Raw genomic sequence first — 23,169 nt, forward strand, 5'->3', positions numbered from 1 at the left:
TCAGCGCCAGCCCAAGCGAAGGTCTGCTGCCTTCTCACAAGCGCCCAGGCTGCCCCAAGCCCCACCTGGGCTTGCAGCGCTTCCGAGTCACCCTAACAAAACACAGCGCCCTGCAAAGAGCTTCACCCTCTTACTGAAGAAACCGGATACTATCAAGGGCAGGATAGCAAGGGATACCCACGGCAGAAGTGAGGAGCTGCTGTACTTGACAGAGGAAATGCCATTTAAGGGCTAAGTGACTACTCTGTCCACGCAGAACAATTCAATCCCCTCCCTTCCCTGACTATTAAAAGGTGCAGTTACAACCGAACCCCTATAGCCCTTATGGGGTTAACCCGCAGCACTGGGCAGATGCTGCTGCCATCTAATGGAAAACAGGGATTGAAGGAGGCATTTCAGGTTACGGTGCCTGGCAGAGCACACCATTTTCTAGGGCTTTGGGCTGCCGATCTTGTCAGTCACTCTTTCATCTCAAAGTGCTTTACAAAAGCAAAGCCTCATGGCACTCGTGCAAAGTACAAAGCAATGTCATTATTCAATGTTAGTAAAGCAGACAGGTCGGAGGATTGAGCATGGCAGGACAGGTCCGCAGCTGGCGTGAGAAGGGTGGTGGCACGAGGAAGGTGCTGCCCTGCCCTCCAGGCCAGACCGTCCCTTCCTCTTCTGTGCTAAATGGACTTAGGAACCAAACAAAAGCAGCCAGTAAATTTAAGTTTAGTAAAATCATTTATATACACTGATGCATAATATTTACATTATAATACTGATCCAAAATAAACTAACATATTACAGTTAACACTGAAAAGGAGAAATAAAAACATTTTAATACACAGAAGTTAAACATGGCAGATGAGGACAGACTCAGATTTCCAAAAGAAAAACCTGAAGTGATGACAGCAAAACTTTGACATGTTGCTATTTCCAATCAAAAACTCTTTCTCCTAGTCAAGTTCTTCTAGTTTTGTTTTTATATATATATATATATATAGCTGAAAATAATCAAGTCACAGGAGAAGTCAGATATACATAAAATTTTGAAAAGGTCAAATGATTTCAGATATTTTTCTCTTAAATAAAAATCTAAAAAAAGAAAACTACATAGTTTTCCCATATCCTTTTAGTGTTTTTACAAAGAATTTCTTCTTTGATCCCACATGACCCTTCCCTCTCAAGATATTTACAATATTCACAGTCTGCTATAAAGGATCAGTAGATTTATTACCAAGTAGAACATTACATAATCAAGACAAGATACCTTGCATTATGTCAACTGAAAAATAAAACACAGGGAGGAGAAAGTAAAATATAACTTTAAATGAGATCCATTAGAGTGTGTTTAATTTTGAAATCTAAAATGTAACTTAACGTTTTAAAGAGTAAAGTTATTATGATCAACTTTCTCATATAAATAAAACCATTTGACCTTGAATCTTCAAATCGTCTGTTCTTAATCTGTCCCTCCCTGCCTCCATTTTACATCAGGCCATTTTCACTTATCACAGACAATAAAATCAACAGTAAACCCATAAAAAGCAGTTCCTCATTGCAAAAACCCTCAGAAATTTGACGACTTCTCTCCAGACACCAAAACAGTTAATGGTCGGTCACGAATGTACCCATCTCACTGTTAGTAACAGCTTGAAACGATTCCATTGTGTAAGTTAAAGAGAGCATGAAGAGAGGAGGGACCCTCTAATGCACAGTCGGTTCCAATCTTCTCTGCCCGTTTCCAAGCTGCCTTAGAAGTCAGCGAGCAGCAGTTGTTACTGCACCGCAAGGTGCTCCCTGCTACACCAGGTACGCGCTTGGTATTGCGGAAACAGGCTGCAGTCGTTTCCTAGAGATCATTTCACAGCAGCGTGCAAGCCTTGCTGCTATCTTCACCACTAGAGCAACCTGCCAGAGCAAACAGGTCCCAGGGTGCTACGTTCCACACCGCTCGCAAGCTGCTTGCATCCATCAGACCGTGGCACAGCAGTAGCCTCTAACGACTGCACTGCGCGTTAACAATGAGAGTAGCTACAGTCTGATCCATTTTTATGCTAAGAAGTTCTGGCTCCCAAGACATTGCCAGAGCATCCTCCTCCTTAGTGGGTACGGTTCCAAAGTGCTTTTGTGGAGAATTTTCTGCGCTCGAACAAGGGTGATTTCCTTGTTTATTTCTCTATTTGCCATTCTTAAAAGTTCCAGTACAATGAGATGTCCCAGAAAAACCACTGATTTCAAGTTAAAAGAAAATGATAGTGACATGTAAAGATTGTGTGGATGTTGACATGATCTAGAACTTAGGGCAAGGATAGAAAAGCATAACGCCTGCAAACTTGCTGATACTACCAAGAAATGACAAATGCTCATGTCTCATGTTGTCCTGTACAGACACCCTAATCTGAAGTCATCTCTTTTGAGGAAGATCGCAGTTCAATTCCCCATGTTCATTCTGTCCTGTGGACCAAGGACTTGGAAGTTCTTCTCAAGCTGCACTGTTCTGTAGGGTAGGAGAGCTGGGAGACCAAGTTCACTTTCCACCGAGAATTATGTTTCTAGTAAGGAGAAGGGGGTTCTATTCTTGATAGTTCACTACTGTTGTCATCGATACATGTCAGTGCACAAATATTCCACCTAGTGTTAGAGGTACAATTCTGGCTTATGAAAAACTTCCCGTTTCCATCAGAGAAAGTGATGGTTAAATAGGGACTGTGGTTCTACCACATAATAATCCGGCACTGGAAAACCGGTAACAGGATTAAAAGAAAACTGACAAGGCGATGACAAAGAATGGGAAAAGAAGCATCTCCTTCATGTAGAAAAACTAAGTTACTGTTTATAAAATTTTATAGAAAGAGTCAGACACTGGTTTGCCATCCAAGCTAAAGGTTACAAGGAAGTCTGTTATAGAAAAAAAGACAAAAAAGAACAAGGCTGGACTGCCATATGAGTAAATTGGGAGATTCATGGCTCAGGTTTGTAAATGTAAACCCCAAATTAACGAGCTATGAAATATAACAATAATGTTCAAGAGTCATTACTAATAGTCCTGAATTGGCACTTCAGTCTGCAGACCAAACTCATTCAATGTCTGCACAGGTTTAGTACCAAAATATCTCTATAAAAAGCCTTCGACCAGTCTCAAAAGAAAGAAAAGCGTCAGAAGGTAGAAAACTAGAAATATGTACAGATTCTTTTCATTTGTTTAATTAAAATAAAAAAGCAGCTTTTGGAGCCAATGTTTCAGACTAGTGTAAGAATCTGCCCTGGGCAGCCTCAAGGTCCAGGCAGCATAAGGACATGTGTCAAGGAGCAGCCCTGCATTTTTCGCTCCCCCAGGGGGAGCTCAAAGGCATCAAAGACATGGGAAGCTTGGACTCCAGAGTGACACAAGAGAAGGATCACTGGTGGATTCACACAGCAGCACTATGACCCTTGCCAGGATGATCTCTTTCAACCAAGAGGTTGGGTTTGAAACCAAGTGTTGGATCTTCTAGAAAGGAAAGAACAGAGTATGTGGGTGGAACACACACAACTTCTCATCTGGGGATGAGGCAAATGAACCCCACATGAATTGTTGCCTGTAGAAGATCCCACCATGAAAATAAAAATAACTTGTATACAAGTGACTAGAGCATTCTTCTATTCTGCTATTGAATAATATGATAAAAAGAGGAGTCTTATGCTGAATGGTCATTCAGCCTTGAAGAAGGTCAGAGGAAGATGGGTTACAGAAGAAAGTGGGCTACTGATCAGAACTGAAAAATACAGCAAGCATATGGACTCGAGTGCCCTCGGCAAGGCCAAGTGTAGCTCTGGGGTCAACTAGCGAAACAGAAGGTTATTTTGTTGCCTCTACAAAAAGACTCAGAATTTAGGTACAAAGGGTAGTTATGAAGTTTGTGTTTCACAGCACTTGCTTCAAGTACTTACTGAGCAGGGTGTTGAGAAACTGTGGCTGTCTCATTCACATACAAAGTCATTGCAGCTGGCTGTATGTATAGCAGATGGAAGGCAGCTTCTGCAACTGGTTATTAAGGAAAAAAAAAAAAAGGTCTTTAACAATATAATTTGCCCCATCTGCAGGACTCATGATTAACAGTACATAAGTGATCATATATACCTCAAGGAACTGAGTTTTAAAAAAATATTACAGTACCAATGATTTTTTGTATCTACAACTATACAGCATTTTCAAGCAGTATGGAAATTTAATGAAATAATTATGATTTATTAATTTACATAAAAATACTTTTTACAGTTAAAGAATAAATCTTGAATGGTAAAAAAAATAAGATTAAGAAGCTCCAGCTATTGAGAGTCATGGGAGTTTGTCTGCTCTTCAATAACTTGTTTCACTATTTCTGCCAGTTTTAGCCGATCCACTTTATCTGTGAATCCTCTGCCTGAAAGGAAAAGAATAGGTTGTCAGCTGGTGCTGGGCACAAAGAGGAAATCAATCATGGCTAGAATCATATACTGACTGAACACAAAATAACCCTTCATATAGAAATTTAGGACAACATTTGCAAGGGCACCAAAATGACTTATGACCTCAAGTTTCATTGAAGGAAAAAAAGAGCACTTAGGAAAAACAGCCCAAGGGAAGAGGCACGGGTAAGCCCTTGAGAACTTCGCTGATGCCAGCAGTCACCCTCCATTCGTCACCATCCACTCCTGGAGGCTGACGCCTCTGCAGCCCTGTACTGTCAGGGAGCCACCCGAGCACACAGTCCAGGTCACCCCCAAGTCAGCTGGCCTAGTTTAAGTCTCTTCCCTCTCCAAACTGAGCAGAAGAGGTTTTGTGCTGACATAGGTGAGGCTGCTCATACTATCTGCTGAAACAGCTTGGTTGCAAGGGCAGCAGCCACCAGCAGAATGAGAGTAAAAAACAGCCAGAAGGAAACAGGCTCAGAACTGCTACAGCAGTTTCTAAAGTGATGATCTGCCTACGGTCTTAAGTTCCTAAATGACTTCATGCCTTTGAAAACTCTATCCTGAACATCAAATACAAATTTTAAAGCAGGACTTTAAACCTCATTTATAGAACATCCATGCTGACAGAACAGGGGCCTGGAAGTGTGTCAAAATCTAAATCATTCTGGTGCGAATTCAAGCTGCTCATTTTATTTCCATCTAAGATCACTGCTTCCCTTCATTCACTTGGCATTAGCAGTGCTCTCCAGGTAGCAGGAGGAATTTCTTACCATTCCAACTGAAGCTCTGAAGAGTGTCTCGCAGCAACTTACACTCTCGATTATACTTCCAGGCCTCCTGCATTACTTCATTCAGCTTCTCATCTTCATTCTCTCCTATTTAGGAGAACAAAGATAAACAGGAGGTTTGTCATTCTTGCTCTCCGTAACATTCAGAGCTTCAGTAAACAATACGTGCAGTTATTCTGCCTTGCCTCACGCAAACTAGAAAACTGGTTTGAGAGCAGCCACTCCTGTTTGAAAGTCATTTTAACAGCTCTGCATGTGACTCTTAACACTAATATCACGCATGCACCAAAATTACAGTACACAGATAAGACTTTCCTCTTGAGATTGTGATGACAGGATATTTGTTTATCCTTCCTCACTACTAACACAGACTGATCTTGAGGCACAACAAAAAGCCAGTGCCTTGAATGTTTAGGAATGTAACTTTCTTAAAAGTGGCAACCTTTACCAGCCTGCGGTAGAATGCACTGCGCAATCACGTCTCTGAGCTTTTCCAGAGCCACGTTGGAATCATTACTGCCGTTCTCAGGGTCATGGATATAAACACCGTCCTTTGGCTTAGTGCTGCAACAGAACAAGGAGGAAACAAATACAATCTGAATGTAACCCAACTTTAGTCAGAACTTCGCTCCATTACTCATTGCATAACTGAACCAGTACAGCACATGCTTACTCTGGCTGGAAAGCAAGCCAGATTTAGCACTAATTATAACAGTGTCCTGCATTATAAGACCACTTGAAATAAGAAAAAAAAAAGTTTCTTTAAATTAATTTGAGTAATCCTAGAATGCATTATCCTATTTTTCAGACAGGTAACTCAAGCAAAGAGAGATTACCTGACTTTTTGAGTAAATAAATGTCAGCATCAGAACAAAATCTTGGAAGTCTTTTTCCCAGTTTGCTCTACCTTACTCAACAGATGACCTATCTTCTCATACCAGATCTGTTCCACTCTCTTTATAGCATGCTAACAGCACTCCATCTCCTCCATCCCTTCACTGTGTCAGAAAACACAGCATATTATGCAAGTATTGCTCCACTCCCAACTACCCACTTCAGCAGGGAAATAAGTGCATCAACCAAATCAGAACTTCAGGAGTGTGGTTACAAGTAAATAACCTGCAGCAGGGCTTACAGGCATTCTGCAGGCATCAGGGCTGCCAACATTTTGATCTTTCAGAAACAGCTTTAGAGAATTACCCCAGTAATTTCCTTTTGCGCAGGATTGGGTTGTTGACGGAGTGAAGGGGCTTGAGACTGACTTTGAGGTCTTGGATTCTCATGTTCGCAAGCTGTTCTGCATGAGCCTGTTGTATCCCTGCAACCATTGCCTGGAATGGAAAAAGCTGTGCTTAATGTTTTAACTAGCTTTTTTGTGAATAACAGGGCAATACAGGGACAATGTTTGCCATGGCCAAAAAAATATATTTTACGCATTTCAGAGATGCATATCAAAACTCAGGCTTGCATTACTCATGACATGCTTAGTACTATAGCCATCGATTGTAGGACAACGGAGCTCAGCTTCACAGGGGCCGAGTATGACAAAGTATCATCTCTGCTTCTCATGTTCACAAACTCAAGAGAGACGATTCTGAACTCCTGTCTGTACTGAGTTTAAAGGAAGCAAGGAACAGTGGAAATTACATGAATGATTCTCTTGCTGCCAATTAATGAAGCCATTGAGCTGTAGTCAGGTGTAAAACATGGGGAAAAAAATAAAAAGGCCTAGAGAGGAGTCCGCAGTTATGTCTACTGCCATATTCTGTTCTCTCCTTGTTAGCACACAGCTGCTGCACTTTACCACCTATCTTCAAGCATCTTATCCTAGTCCAAATTTCAAATGAAACTGTTCTCATTTGCATACAAAGATCTCAGGCCCTCACTGAAGAAGAAAGGGAGTTTTTTCTGCATAACACTACGTGAAAGAAAACACTTAAGCCACCCAGGAGCTACCCAGCTCCCCTGTGCAATATTCTTGATAAAATAAAACACTGCTTAGACCTTGTCCATCATCAGCTGGGCGGAGGGTAGGATGTTATCAAGTGCCTCAGTGGAGTTGAGCCAGGGATGGTCCAGGACACCTTCAATGGTCAGCCGTTCCTCAGGTTTGACCTTCAGCAGCCTGGGTGAGGAATCAATCAGTCCATAAAGAACTCCTGGTTTAGAGTTTCCATGTAACGATCTGCTGCTCTGTCTGGGATCAGAACACTTTGCAATCTCTAAACATCAGAGAGGTCTCCTAAGAGGTAAAACACTAAGCTGACCCCAAAGCAGGCTGACTTTCACCCCAGCAAGGGGCAGTGAGGTAAAATGGCTGGTGGATGGTTTAACACTATCACAGCTCATTCAGTTATATTCAGCAACTCAGTGCAAAGAAAGCTCCTGAAGGCTGTTCTAGCAGTACCTGTGTTTGGTTGAACTCTATATTCACATCCTCCCAGATGGGAATTATATTCCAAACGAAATAGAAATGATCCAGACTGATGTCCTCTAGAAATTCGCATCTAGAGCTCATCTGCATAATAGTCTATACTCATACCACAGACTCTGGGCATGGCAAAGTAATGCAAAGTCTCAAAGCTGGAGAGCTGGTTTCTGCATTAGCTGCTTTCACCATGCAGCTCCTTAGCTTTATTCCCTCTGCCAAAGGCTCCACTAATGGACAAATTAGCAGGCTACAGCACCTCAAAATAAGAAACTCTGTTCTGAGATCTCTGCAAACCTTGTAGAATTAAGTTTTACTAGGAAAAAAAAAAAATCACTGGAAAGAGGTTTTGCAGATAAACTCATGTTCTCATGATAATCATAACTCTTTAATAAAAAAGTAAAATTTCAGCCCAAGTGCTAACAAGTTATTCCAAGAGGCTACACTAGAAACAAAATGACTTGATGACTGTCATACTTGCTTAGACAATACTCTAAATCAGCTTCCTGACTGCAAAACAGAATTGTTCAATGTACTGAAAAAGCAGAAGAAACTTCTACAAAACATCAGCAGGGCCATAGGCTAGCTCATAAATTTCACTTGCAAGGCCATGCTGACAAACAGGTCTCCAGTTCAGTTTTAATACAAAACCCACGATACATACATTCCTTTTCTGTCATTTTTCAAAGTCCTAATATATTCTCAAGCATTCCAATTTATAAAGCTTGAGGACAGAAATCATCTCAACATGCCTGAAAGGAAGCAGCCACTTGAATGCAGAATACAACCTCCAGAAGCAAGGCTTCACTTGAATAGCAGTCTATGTAAATAAAATATAAACTTCTCCAAAGTTACAAAAAACCTAAAAGTATTCCTGCATCATAAACACAGATTCAGACTCACTGGCTGGAAGAGACAGAAAAGCAGGAAAAGGAGCCCTGATAGCGTTATTAAGAGAATCACATGAAGTCAAGCGAATCCAAGTAACAACATTGTGTGAACAGAGTTTCATTTTAGAAGACAATGAAATCTTTTGACTGTGAAGCTTCTGTACAAGAAGAGTTGACCTTGGCATAAACGGAAGTTTCACTGCAACATAATCTGCAGTTTATTTGGTGAAAGATTCTGGGCTCTCCTGCATTGCTATAAACAGGTCCCTGCACCCTTTCCAAAAATGTTCTTTCAAGTCCTTGGAGGCTTTACAGAACCTCAAAGGACACAGTGACTGTTAAAAATTATCAGATTGATTTTTTTTTTTTTCTATTTATGTTGCTTGTACGTTTCCAGTTCCTCTGAAGGTACAAGCAAAGGCAGAAAGTCCCTCTCATTTTAAAAAATAAGTGAGGTCGAGAGCTGATCAGTGTCACATTCTTGCTTTCAGACAGCACCACCGGATCACAGTATTTGAAACATATGCAAGAGATGTGTACTCGTATTAAAAAAGTTTCCATTAGCACTTAGAATAAAATAACCACGGAAAACCTTATTCTGTAGTCTCGTGCCTTGCAACAGATCTTAATACACCCATCTGAGGCCAAGCACGACCTGCCAGTATTCTTTATGTAAGACACTGAATGGAAATTAGTTCTGACCTCCCTTCCCACGCCTCTGTTCTGACTCCTTTGGGACTGGACGTTACGTGCGCAGGGTTCTAAGGCACAGATCTACGGAGGCACCTAGTTGGATAGATCCTATTTAGCCACCTAAAGGCCCCTCGATTTTAACGGGAGTTCAGACACTTCCACAGGAGATACATGCCTACGGAGTGCTTGCAGATTTGGCAGCCAGCTCTCTATATTCTTCTGAAGCAAGGTAGAAGGGTTTTACTGTACCACTGCCCTTACAGGCTAGATGCACAACACGCTTGCAATTTTACAGACAGGAGACGTCAAAAATTGAACACAAGTTGGGGAAGCAAAAAAAGAGGGGAAAGAAAAAAATTTTTTTAAAAAAACAAACAAACAAACTTACTTCATGCTGAATATGACAAAAAAAATTTTAGCTGCATATGCTGCAGGCAATTCCCCCCACCTTTGGAAAACTGAGCCCTTTGTGATAATACGCTGTCAAGTGATTTTCCAATTTCTTAATTTAAGGAAAGAGCAATACAACATTTTCCTCAGCTGACTCACTTTCGCACAATGTCTTTCGCCATTTCTGAGATCTGGCTCCACTCTTCCTCTGGAAATTCAAAACTTCCTGTCATGATCTTTTTCCGCATGTCCTTTGGAATTGTCCGACTGTGGTGTTTGGAGTAAAACGGAGGGTATCCACACAGCATCACGTAAATAATGACACCCAGGGACCACAGGTCACAGCTCTGAAAGCAAGGAAACGATCACTTTGGGGTACAGCTTGCAGCAAGCAGTGGTGCAGTTCCACGCGCCTCCCTGCGAGAGCAGAAGCACAGCTCCCCCAACCCCCCCCGCAGGCCCCTCTGAATCGCTCCGGGGATTTGTTCAAGACTCCATCAGAAATAAAATTTCATACGGATTTTTCTTCCCATCAGCTGCTTAATCTTTTATCCTTTTCTTCAACAGAAATACCCCAGCTCACTATTACTGCCAGCTAGTCTGGCTTAACAAGGTATTTTAAAATATCTTCCTAGCAAATACATAGGCATAAGATAACTCCGTGCTGCCAGGCTAGACCGCTTCCAGGGCCCAAACGAGCTTGTTTACAGAAAGCTTCTGTAACTCTGCGCTATGCAATGGTACATCGTACGGCAACAGCCAGTGCGCCAGAGGCATGGGCAAGCTGTGCACTGATTACATCTCTCATGATACTTGAACCCTAGTCTCTGAATATCAGAGCACAAAATAAAAGAGAATGCTATACAGCCATGTTTTAGAATCTGAGATTTAAAAATGAAACACCAAACAAATGAGCTGGCAGAAATACTGAGAGAGGTCTGCAAGGAAAACATGTCCTGAAAGCCACAGAGATGAAGAACCTGCACGTAAGCAGGAGCAGTATCTGACAGCTGGTTATGCCGTGCTCACAGCATCCCTCCCACCCCAGCCCGGAGCTCCCCTCCCCAGCCCCTGCACTAGTGTTACTGCTTGCACGATACAGAGCAAGTTCATTCAAGAAGCAGGTCCAGCCAAAAGCCAACCCCATAAAGAAGCTACATCCCAGATCAGTTCCCCATCTGGATCACTCTGCATTCATGCAACATCAACACTAGTCTGAAGTAGGGAAGAGGACCATAGCAGCCTCCACTTTGATTAGAGCTGCTATATGGGACCATATCCTTAAGGATAGGGCTCTGTTATCACTTGACAATGACACAGTGCAGCTTGGGGCTGGAAGGACTTGCTCTGACCCTGGCCATCCTTTCCATCCTTTCCATCTGTTTCTCTTGTGCCAACGCTAGCATTTGCGCAGCTAAACATTTGTTTTCACTGGCTTGGTTTCCAGCCATATGAGTCCTCCAGGGGACTCCCAAAGGGTTGTGCCAGCACAAGGAGCAAGGAGCACATAGCCAAGTGTATGGAGAAGTCTGAACTCAGCTCAGGTTCAGATGACTGTGAAAAGACACCCATGGGCAGATTTGGGGGGCTGGGGAGTTTCTGCAATCAGTTTAAGCAGACAGAAGTCTGCACAGCTGCTGAAAGGAGCAGCCTCAGCACCACCCTGTCTGCACCCAGCTGTATATTCCACCGCCTCCTCTGGGATAGCACTGGTGCTCCTGCAGCTGCATGGACTAACCCAGCAAACAAAAAATCCCTGACTCCAACGACTGCTTTTTGACTCGCTCAGCACCGACTCAGTCCCTTGAAGGCAAAGCTTATCTTCCAGAGGGAGTACACTTAGATCAGCTCCTACTGAGCTCATGAAGTTGTACCCTTGACTTTTACAAAACATGGGGATGCTGATGACAACAGAAACCCCATGGCATTACCCACATATGTACGCTTTTTAGCAGGGTGTTTAAGCCAACCCCTGATGGATCTAGAAGTCTAATTTCTATTTAGATACCTAAATTCTCATTGTTTTTCCAGGGATTGGAGATGGTTTCTAATGAAATCAATGGGATTTTAGGCATATAAATAGGTATCACGTGTCCAAAGTCTTTGTATATGGTACTTAGACTCTAGTTTTCAAGAGTCTAATCTGTATTTAAAAATCCCTCCAACATACACGCACATATTTGATCCAATACACACATAGCTTAATGCAAATACTCAGGAAGTCAAAGAGGTGCTTTTTTCTCCAGTTTAAATGTGTGGGAAAGAGCTGCTGATCATGAAGGTGGATTAGAGGCATTTCCAGGCAGACTCTGAAATGCGGTGGAAGGACAGTGTACCTGGGAGTTCATTATAGTCCATTTCAGGGAATTAGGCATATGCCAGATGCCGCTTTTGCGGTGAGTCACACTTGGCAAGGTAAGGATAAGGCTGCTTTCATTCAGCAGCACTTCCAGTTAGTGCAGCCATGACCGAAAGCAGTTCAGAGTGAACTGATCAATTCTTTAAATGATCCGCCCCACGTGAAAACAAAATCATCGTATCACCTTCTAAAAACCCCAGAAGATCAAGGCAGCTGAATATACCAAGGGGAAAACACATCAGCAGCAGAGTGTTAACCTTGTCAGTATGCGAGTAAACTCCAGTCGGTATCTGTTTTCAAGGCTCTTTAATTCCATACAAGAACATGGCCCAAATTTTGCTTCATTTGCCACAGTCAAGGCTATCTGGTTCATTAAAAGAACAAAACTGCTGTCAAACTGTTACCAACACGAACAGTAAGCAACCACTTCTAGGTGTGTCTGGAACTGCATCCTACCCTTCTGCAACAAAAGGGAGAGAAGCCCCCGGGAGAGGACTATTATTGGAGAATCAATCTGCTTCAGTCCACAGAGGTGGAATTCCTGCCCCTGCCTTGTAAGACTTTCAAAAATTACAAAAAAGAACTTCACCTGTGACTGGGACTTTTCACATGAAAGAGGGCAGGAGCAATTCTGTACTGGAAGAATACTGGCACCCGCCTGAGAACCCTTTTTATAAAAAGTAGCTGCTTGGTTGGAACAGCTGCTAAGCATTTTTCCAGGATGGAAAACAGAGAGCCATAACCCTGAAGAAGGTAGATTCATGATTAGGAAGCCCACACAGACTAATTCAGTGAAGGCTGTCTCTGCCTATCTTTGCTTTAGCTCTCTATAGAAGCTATTCAAACATATCACTATATATCAGACTATCCCCTCTAGCATGCGTGGGTTAGCCAACCATCCTTGAAGCTGGAATCTGTGCAGATATTTAATACTGCAATCAGAAATCAGCTAGCTTTAATCAAAACAAAGAGTCTCAAAGGAAAACACTCAGCGATCCAGACACTGCTAAGCACGGTAGGTGAGAGCGATGCTGACGTGAAGGAAAGTATTGTGGAATAATCAAAAAAGGAACACAACCTTCTCAGGCACTTTCCATCACAAACTCCACCGAGATTCTAGCATCAATTGCGATCACCCACGGCCTACTGCGACAGACAGTGCAATATGCTAGTGCTCATCTTGCGGAAGATCCCTGATACAGACGAGGCACCATCACAGCTGCCAGAACAAGCTGGCCTAAAACAGTGCTTTGCATATTCAGAAGCCCCAACTGACAGCAGAAGAGGATTCCTCTGAATCAATCTCTTACGGAGGCAAAAGAAATTCCCTCATGGTCACATCCCAGCAGAATCATTTTACTCTCTTCAAAATCTTGTTAATATTCGATGCTCCTGTTAACAGTGTTTGTAAGTTTCTCCTTTAATTAGAGGATCACTAATTAGGCTTGGATCAAGCAACCATTTCATTATTCACTTCATCAGAAAACACAGAGACAGCAGCACCATTTAGCATGGCTCTTCTAAAGTGACTGAGAAAGCTACCTGCAGAAATCACAGTCTTCTGATTTACCAGTTCTCCAAGTCAGCCGGACGAAACTTGGTCTGATCCTAATAAACTTAATGAGAGAAATGCTGCTGTATACCTAGTTACTCTGTAACACCTTTTAGAGTAGCCGAATGAAACCCACTTATGAGAAATACAGTGCCAAAGTTATTACTTCCTTCTTGCTGGAAACACACGTGCATATATACTAGTGAGTAAAGCGACACATTTCCCTATGGTTTCCTGTAGATCCTGCTTTCTACTCAGCACGAGGTATTTGGCTAGTTAGATGCATCCCTGAGCAACAAGATTAAAACAACTTTATTGCTCCTGGCTGTAAGCATGTGATTTTAGGGCAATAAACTTTATTGCCTTAGGTGTTAAGCTGTGTCTATAGACTACTTCTACAGCACATACATCTTGGGGGGGGGGGGGGAAGACACTTTACTTAAAATATGTTGACATGTGGCCTATTTCATAGCTTACCTTGTTATAAGTGTAAGGTGTTGGAGAGGTGGGGATAATACCAGACTTTTCTTTCTGATGCCGTCTCTGTGCCTCCAATACCTGTTGTCACAAGAGGAAAAAAAAGAACAATCCTAAGAAAATTGCAAAATACGTCTAGATTACAGGCACAACAGCAGTGCCTAGACCAAAGATGCCTGATGCTTTACAGTTAGGTGCAGTTATTCCAGCTACTGAAGACTCTGCCAAACTCAAGCTATTCTTTCTATGAGAGACTGAGACTTTTTACATAGGGGAAAATCTCAGCTACAATATTTAGCTGCTTTGGATGAAAACCCTAGTTTTGCCTGAATTAAAGCAATTGCTCACACCTGTTTTCTACAAAAGCTCTAACACCTCCATGCTTAGGAACTAGAATTTAAAATGTGTTTGGAGAGTAACCCTAGCTCCAGATATGTCCCTTTTTACCCCTCCCATGAAAACCTGCTCAAATCTGTAGCAAGTTTCTACAAAAATCTCAGCTTAAATATACTCAGGAAAATCTTTAAGTGTTTGGCAGTTCATTTGTTTTAAAAACCCTGCGTGTGCCGCAGACTGTGGTGAATTGAGGGGGCCACGTATGGGGCACGCTTGCCTGCGGCTGCACGGTCTGACGTCTGCAATTACTCTTGCTAGACATTAAAGGCTGCCGAAGTGCCCAGTACCACAATTAAATGGTGATCTCTGCCGTTTTCTTAAGCTTTCTTCAGGACTCAAACACAAAGAACAAAGGAAAGAGTGGGGAAAGCAGCACTACAAAAAACAGCCTGTCTGTAATTATAGATTATGTCTTAACGCGTACTGACAAGGGGGCCAAGGCACGGTAAACGGGTAACCCTCCGACACTGCCCCGCTTGTGAGCGACTGCTTTTACAGAACCTTATTGTTCAGCATAGTCCTGTTGAACGTAATCTCATACGAGCCGAGCTGGAAGGAGGACTGTGAAGCAGGGACTTCTACAAACCAACTGGTTTAACACAGCAAGAGACCAGCTCTCAAAATCCCGGAGTACTCTCACTGGTGGGAGTCAGGACTGAGAGAGTCAGGAGGCATCAGCAGCAAGTCAACACCAGAAACAATCCAGGAATTTTGCCTTGCAATACCCTGCTGTAACCAGTAGATCACAGTGGCACTTGCTGTTGAAAGGCCGCTGCCCTACACTGTTCACTTGCTCTAGACTCCTGCATCATAAGCCTTTAATAGTATAGCAGGAGCTTTTAAAATGAGATGCTTTTGAAGGCACAGGCGATAAAGCACATTATTGCTCTATAATCTAGAAGTGAAATTATTCTTTACCTGAGGTGCTACGTAATACGGAGTGAACTGTGGTGTCATCAAGTCACCTTGGTCTATTTTGGCAAATCCAAAGTCACATAATTTAACAGGTGCATCCTAAAACAAGGAGGAGAGGTTTCATTATGAAATCTCACTGTATCTGCTTATCTGCTACAACCTTATTGCCCTMCTATTCATCTTACCTTCACCACAGCATACTCCTCTTGTGTATTTACGCCCTTGTCATTTCACAAAGCAGCTAATGAGGTCAGAAATGACCTTTGCAACAATCATTTTTGTTCTCCTGGGTGCTCTGGTTCAAAGCAGTCCCTGTCTCAGCTTTTGAAAGCTCCAAATGCATTGTAGGGAGGTCATTGCATATGCAGGGTGGTTATGAGTAAGAGAAGAAAGAAATAGGCCACATGCTATGGGTATTTCAGTCAAAGCACCTATAGTGCCTGCGTAGCACATCCTGATTGCACGTGGGGCAGAAATGGGGCAGGGAGGAGTCTCTCCTCTACAAAATAGGATTCCATGTCGAGATGGAGAACCTGACCCACATTTAGCATCTGTGGCATGGACACACTCTACTCCAAGCGGATCAGAGTATAGAAAAGCCCAAAGGTAATTTGTTTTTGTCACCAAAACTTTGCATTGGTGCCATTTGACATTTTTCAGCTATTCTGAATATCATCAAGCTATGTTACAGAATTCAGCAATAAACAAAGATTACCAAGTCTTCATCTTACCAAAGAGTTATCCTTGAAGAGAAGGTTCTCAGGCTTGAGGTCTCTATGTGCAATGTTTAGTGAGTGGCAATGCTGCAAAGCCAAAGCTATCTGAAAAAGGGCACAACAAATCAACTACAATTGTAGAGCTTCTCCTTTGGCCTGGACAGTTATTTTAGCTTTAAAAAGGACATTGCCAACATAGCTTAAGTCCCAAACATTTTCATTCCACTTGGATACAATTCTGAGTTAAGACATTCCTGGCCATACTGAGCAATAGTGCAGTAAAGCATGAAGATTGGGAAATGAAACCAGCCAAGCTCTTCAGTTTGCATTTCACTCAAAGCAAACAGAAAATAAGTTGTATTAGGCTTCCCAGTCATTTCAGTTGGACTAACCCAGGGCATTACTACAACCCCCAGAAGTGAAACGGATCATGACAGTGTCTTTTTATATGCTGTACAAGATCTGCAAGGTCACTAAACTTGCTTGCCCGTTCCTCAGCAATTACATTCTGTTTAACAGTCAACAATGAGTTCTTGCTTCAAGATTTTGGTAAATACTTTAATGCATTTGTTACTCGCTTAAGAGTCACCATTCAGACAGTTTTATTCTTTAATTCTTGAAGGGCCTGCCTGCAATTTACTCATTTCATGTGATACTGCACAGAAATACATTACTAGATTTTTTCAAGGACAGCATCTTACACTGCTGTAGTTTTAAAACCCGAGATCTTGTCATGCAAGCTCTACAGGCTGTACATTTGCAAGTGCAATCCATTTAAAGAAAACAAACATAAATACTTAAACAGCATTACTGAAACAAAAGGTAAAGCCACATTAGCCTTATTTGAAGGTACTCCTATTGGCTTCTGTAGGATTGTACCCAAGTACAGTAGGTGAAGCACTGAGTCCTTAAAAGACTACAAATGACTGTGACAAGAGATCTTCAGCATTAACTTAGCTCAGAAACCAATACAAATACATTCTCAGAAAACATGACATAGCTTTAAGTCAAGGTTTTAACACTGACTGGGTACAGGGAGCTAAGATTTGTAGCTCAGGACAGTGATGAATGATCACCAGATGAAAGAATAAAGGCTTTAAATTTTTTTTCCAAAGTACATTTGTTTAAACATTAAAGCAAAGAGTTACTTGGGACATGAATAAATTCTGACTTTGTGTATGGTTAGGTTAATTCAAAGTCTTGTCTTTGGTTTTTGTTTTAAAAGGTTTTGGTGACAAATTAACCTTGGAGAGCCCCTTGCACTGTCAAAATCAAACCACCCAAAAGGACATGAAAACAAACCATCAAGAATAATCCTGCACTTCCATCTAATTTCTTTGCTGGCTGAAGCCCAAAAGGTAACTGCACAATTAGCATTTCATTAGAAACAAGTCAAAGCACAAGGCAGAAAATTAAGATGAAATTATTTGGCTCTCATTTTGCTTCAGACCAAACATCATCTCCCTTGCACAGGGGGAAGCAATCAGGATATTGATATATTCATAAACAGTCATGTCAATTTATGTCAAATGCTGTAATATCTCGTCTCATGTTTCCTTTCCTTTATTTGCTGCAGCGATCACTGGTGTGGGAGCTGGACATTTGCTGCTTAGCGTCTCCACTGCAGTCTCTCACCTACGGTTCATACATCTTTTGTTTGGAATGTCGCTACAACCTCTGCAAGAAGCAAACGATGGCAACCCTGGCCCCGGGTTTCATGCCGTGGTACCAATTAGCATGCAGAAGGGCTCAGCCATTCTGACAGCAAGTTCCTTCTCCCTTGTAATTCCTTAGAGGAGCCTACTGGTCCTCTGGTGCAGCTCCCTAGGAAGGATATCACGACGCACAGCCATACTACCTTTTCTGCAACCCCTCCATGAATGCAAGCTTTCTGGCTGGGCACCACACCTCCTCCAACAGCTTGGAAGTGAAAGGGAACAAGTCCACCCCAGAACTGAGAAGAACTGACACTGGGGATCCCTGCATCGAATCCCACGGAGCCCCTTCTGCTTTGTCATCCTGCCTACTTCAGCAGGAGATAAGCTACTCACAGCAGATGCACTGCTAAGCAACAAAGAGCCTGATGGACACCAAAATCTCTAGTAATAAATACCAGGGATGTATTAAAACACAACATTTAAGCGTGAGCTATAGTTGCCTAGAGAGATGGAGAGGGAAGAATGACACCAGAACAAACAGCACAGAAGATATGAACTACACGGGTACATTCTTCTTCGGGTCTTCCACGATAGCTAGGACTTCCACAAAATAAGACACAGAACCCATGTTGAAAACCACTTGCTCAGGACACGGGTACATTATCATGTGCTTCCCCACCCAAGAAGGGAGAGAAACACTGAGTCTGCGTCATGGCCGAGAGCGATTCTCAGACAGGAGCCAAGGGGCCACGTGAGGTCTGGTGAGAGCCTGCGGACTGCTGGATGTAACACTGAGAACAGTGGCAAAGGAGACAGCAGAAAGACTGTGGAGGAAGAGAGCTCTCTTTGGTGAAGTGCTCTGTAGACCACAGCAGGAAAACCACAGCTAAGAACAGCAGACACCAGGGTCCCAACCCAGAAAAACTAGCCCACACCTTCAAATTCTTTGTTTCTATCAAAACTTTGGCATTGTCAGGTTATAACAAAGCAGGCAATGATCATCAGATCAGAACTGAGGATTATTTTAGCTTCCTTTTTCCCCTCCCCCCACCCCATAAAATTGTTAAAAACTTTAGCCATTATCATTCATGGATTTGCTTATACATGGGAGTTAACTTGCCTGCTTTGTTACTTGGCTTGCTTGCTTCTCAGTAAAGTGCCGGTGCTGGCTGATTCTGTGAAATAGCTCTCCCCCTTCCATCATCTCCATTACAATTAGAAGCCGAGCCCTGTTTAAAAGCATTTCATTTTGTTACATTAAAAATAATCAAAGAATAACAGAATTGCTAAGCTAATAATGCATATTTCATATCTATTGATGCAGGCCAAAAGAGAGAAAAATGGTTGTTTCTTCTACAGTTGTTCTAGCCATTTTGGTTCAGTAACTTTGCCTTTAATCATGTAAGCTGCAGGATTTTCCGCCTCCCAGCACAATCTGACACACTGATTGTCAGCCAGGAAACTATAGTTTGCTCTTCATGCTGGGCTCCCACTTCCAGCTGGAACAAACATCACAGACATGTCTCCATGGATGGATTCAGACAGATACCTGCAAGCTCCCCCCACACTTCTCACCGGCGAGCCAGTTTGAGCCTAGAAGCCATTTAGACATTTCAACATGCAACTCCGCCCTCAAAGAATAGTACAGCGGGCAGAGTCTTGCATTAAACAGGCTAAACACCTTCCAAACGTGAGCTGGTTTAGAGCGCAGCGTACACCTGTCTGCACCCATCCTTCCAGACGTGCCGATTTGCTTAGCTGCCTTCCTAGGTGCTGAAGATATTCATGGCAATTTAGAAGCAGGAGGCTGAGAGTTCCCTTTAACACTTTTGGGTTAGGATTCTCTGCTGTACCTCCTGATTTTCATTAAAAGTTTTATTACCAGCCACCTGAAGTGTGGAGATCAGGACTGAGAGGTCCTCAGGAAGCTAACTTCTAATTCTTCTCATCACATAGCAAAATCAGATACATCAGAGGCTAAGACAGGTCTCAGTTCTTTAATTCTCCCAACTCTTTTTTTCCACAACTAACATCTAATTAGAAGACAACATTTTATCCCACGTCATATTACTATATGAAAAATAATTGGTCTGGCTCATGTTTTGCTGTGTTCATTTTAGACAGGACAATGTGTTGACATTACAGGACAGTAGTTTTAGAAGCTATTTTTTTCCTTTTCCTGCCCTCCCCCCCCCTTTTTAATTAATACTGTCAATCTAAGTGGTCCACAGTCACCACCACCACATAAAGGGACCTCACTTATGATTCTGGGTAGCAACAAAAGCTACAGCTCTAACTCTGCTACAGTGCTTTGAAAGGAGAAAGATGCTCAAAGGTTACAAACAATTCAACTCAGGCTACTAAAGCAGTATTTAAGCAGGACAGAATTTATTTTACCCTCTCAGACAATGCAAGTATCATAAATTGTTGTGCTTTTCAAGGAAAACCCTAAGAAATGAAGTTGGGCTCAAAACCAGTACCGAAGGAAGCAAATTCATTTCACTATGCAAAGGTCTGGGCACCGACAGGGGAAATAGCAAGCGCTGCTTAGTTTGAAGTATAAATGTCATGTCTGAAATCCCCAAATAAACATTCACTTTGGTCACACTGCGATAAAAAATAAATAAGTAAATAAATAAAAAGCAAACTCCACTATACCTTGGCCTAAACATGGAAAGCAAGCTGTGGGAGTGAATCACCCTATGTAATCTTACCTTGGGCTGGATTCATGTGGGAACTGCACACTGTTAGCATAAACTTCAATAATTTGAACAATATTTGGATGTGTTGCACACATCATGTGCAGACGTACCTTAAAGAGAAGGGAAGAAACGTTACTGTACACAACGACACGCACCTGCCCAGTCCTGCTCCTCCCTCTGCCCCGAGGCTCCAGCACACGCGAGCCTATGTGCTGCTCAGCTGTGCTCAGCATGAGTCACACACAAGTTAAAATAGACCTCCAATTATTCAAAAAATAAAAAATGCCTGAAAGCATACAAATGAGTAACCCAACAGCCATTACGCCACTTGGACTGAAAAGACAAAAAGATCATACATTGCCAACCTATTTGTTACAGACCATGGAATCAAAGCCAGCAGAGTTCCAGAAAACGCCTAATCTTTAGGATTTTTTTTTTCTTTTTAAGAAATCTAAAGCTAGAATTAGCATTAAAGTAGCAATAAGATAGCATTTAAACTGACACATATCTGGAAATTCATGAATAAAAGCTGAAGTTCCATAATCCATTTCCTTTTATGGCCAAATGGATTAGTCTAGCACTTTTGATAGGTAAAGCCTCATCTCCTGTTCAGGCCTTTTGAAACAGGAACCTAAGGAATTTCACCCTGTTTAAAGCCACCTGGACTGTTATATCAAGTCAAGCCTTGATGCTCTTTGTACAGATTTTTTCCCTGGGAATTTTAAACGAGAATTTGCTCAGCAACAGGAAATGGAAGTTGCCTAAACCTCGAAGACAATGAATATTTATTTTGCTTTCACAGAAACTTTAACAACTGCATATCATTTTAAATAGATTGACAGTTTATGATGCGAATTTATACTTCCATGCTCTTGTCAGCCACAGTAATATAGTCACAAGCAGTATCAGTGTGCTTATTTAGCTTCTCATRTAGACTCATGTAACTCAAGCATTCGTAGCAATTCTTACAGTAATGACATACAAAAGCGAGATGTGTGGAAACCAAATTACTTCTAAACAATTCAGGGTCCATTACCCAGGGCATAGGGAGAACACTAGGTTCAAAACAGCTCTATAAATTGCCCTTGCACATATACAACAAACACCTTCAGCAAATACACAGCGAGAAGGACCCTCACCTCGTTTCACCCACTACCTCTAGAAACCAAGCCCAGCAAATCTAGGATCAAATGCAAGGAATCTTGCGTTGCACGATTTGCATAGCGAGGTTTTTTAAAACCACTGAAACGATTCCCCGAAAGGGAGAGACTTTGCAGCGCGTCAGAAGGCAGACAGTATAAACAGGAACTATACCTCATTTCTAGCTTTTGGACGATCGAGAAGAATTTTCAGTGCAAAGCGTTCTTGAGAGGATTTTTTCACGCAGACTCTGGTATTACAGCAATAAAATTATTCAGTCAGCAAGAATATTAAAGAGACACTTTAAGCAATTGCTTTACGGTTACGAGCGAGCTCTTCAGGTGGGAGCTACAAGAAGGCTCACTCCGGCACACACCGGGCACCTGTCATGACACCCAGGCTCGAAAGCCTCCAGTTTCACCGTCTTCTGCAACAAATACACGATGTAGAAACACCTCACACAAAATTACACTTTCAGCCATGCAGAGAGAGCGCTTCAGAGCACGGGGTAACTGTGGACAAACACAACGTACTGTATACGTTCGCTTTAAGAGACACTTTTGATGAAAAAAACCAAACCGCTTAATAGCAGCCTGAACATCTCCAATGGAGAACCTAGTCCGCAATAAATAAAGTGTTGCCTAATGGAAACCCTTATGCTGGCAAGGCCACCAACTGCGCTGCGCACGTTTTCCTCTCTCTTTCCCCCATTTAACACTAACAATTGAACTGCGTCAGAGGGAAGGGCCCACGTATCAGCAGGCAGCTAAAAGAATAAAGAACAAAGGGATATTTTAATAGAGATCGGGGCAACGCAGCGACAGAAAACGGACGAGGAGAAACCAGCTGCCTGGACGGGAAGATAAATGGTGGCAAGAGACGATCACCCTGCCAACCACCCGGCAGCAGAGAGGCGCAGACATTTGTTCTGCGGAGCCTGTGAACAAATTCCTGCTCCCAAGAGGGAGACCGCTTGCTGAAAAGGGAACCTCTGCTTTGCTTTACAGCAAGCATCCAGGTCCCGCAACGGTCAGAAATTCATGACAGGCAGGGCTGGTATTAGATGCAGGGCTGGTGGCACTATCTGCTTCGGCCTCACATGATGATCTGAAAAAATAGCTGGTAAAAATAGCTAAACGGCACAGAGTGCTGACACCGTAGATGGGAGCAGCGACCTTTGCACCGTACTGACTGTAGCATCAAAAGGACAAAGGTGTTTGAGCACCATTTTCCACCGCCATCTTTTCACAACCGATTCCTGTTGCCACTTTGCTTCAGGAATACGAGGGTGAGACGGGACAAAGCAGAGAGGCAAGGAGGATTTTTATTTCAAACCTACCCAGTAAAAGACAATACCTTGCTCACACGTCAGCTACCAACCACACGGAGTACAGAGACATTTATTTATTTTATAAAGAGAGTCTTCAAGATAGCACATCGTTCTGTTATTAGCACACTTAAAATACATACTCACTTCYGCACAGGTAACGTAACAGGCTGAGATTACATACAAATCCGCCGGTGTGTTCTCTTACCTAACAGGACCACTGATCCCAGCTCCCAGCTTCTGAGTCCAGTTAATGTTGTACTCCTCTAAAATGGAGGTTTCCTATTCAAGAAGGAGCAGGGGGAGGGGGAAAGGA

The 23,169-nt window shown here is 42.5% G+C and overlaps 1 protein-coding gene across 4 annotated transcripts in view; it reads right to left on the bottom strand.

The window, feature by feature from the left end:
- Positions 1–707: 707 nt before the first annotated feature.
- The window catches only part of MAPKAPK5 (mitogen-activated protein kinase-activated protein kinase 5), a 27,166-nt gene continuing 4,704 nt past the window's right edge, over positions 708–23,169 (bottom strand). Inside the window, exons 2-15 of one of the 4 annotated variants that reach the window (XR_003252562.1) lie at positions 23,062–23,135; positions 21,701–21,776; positions 20,399–20,496; positions 18,805–18,913; positions 16,042–16,131; positions 15,314–15,409; positions 14,000–14,080; positions 9,771–9,958; positions 7,215–7,335; positions 6,411–6,541; positions 5,653–5,774; positions 5,193–5,297; positions 3,919–4,391; positions 708–3,478 (exon numbers count right to left, since the gene is read on the bottom strand). Coding sequence is in view for 3 of the 4 variants with exons in the window: in XM_026060251.1 (XP_025916036.1) it covers positions 4,297–4,391; positions 5,193–5,297; positions 5,653–5,774; positions 6,411–6,541; positions 7,215–7,335; positions 9,771–9,958; positions 14,000–14,080; positions 15,314–15,409; positions 16,042–16,131; positions 18,805–18,913; positions 20,399–20,496; positions 21,701–21,776; positions 23,062–23,135 (1,386 nt within the window). In the remaining variant the exon portion in view is untranslated. Of the gene's footprint in view, positions 4,392–5,192; positions 5,298–5,652; positions 5,775–6,410; positions 6,542–7,214; positions 7,336–9,770; positions 9,959–13,999; positions 14,081–15,313; positions 15,410–16,041; positions 16,132–18,804; positions 18,914–20,398; positions 20,497–21,700; positions 21,777–23,061; positions 23,138–23,169 lie in introns of those variants that run through there. The other 3 variants (XM_026060252.1, XM_026060251.1, XM_026060253.1) reach the window with 3 other exon arrangements.

This window comes from Apteryx rowi, unplaced genomic scaffold (genome assembly GCF_003343035.1).
Source record: "Apteryx rowi isolate R43461 unplaced genomic scaffold, aptRow1 scaffold_168, whole genome shotgun sequence".
NCBI lineage: Eukaryota > Metazoa > Chordata > Aves > Apterygiformes > Apterygidae > Apteryx > Apteryx rowi.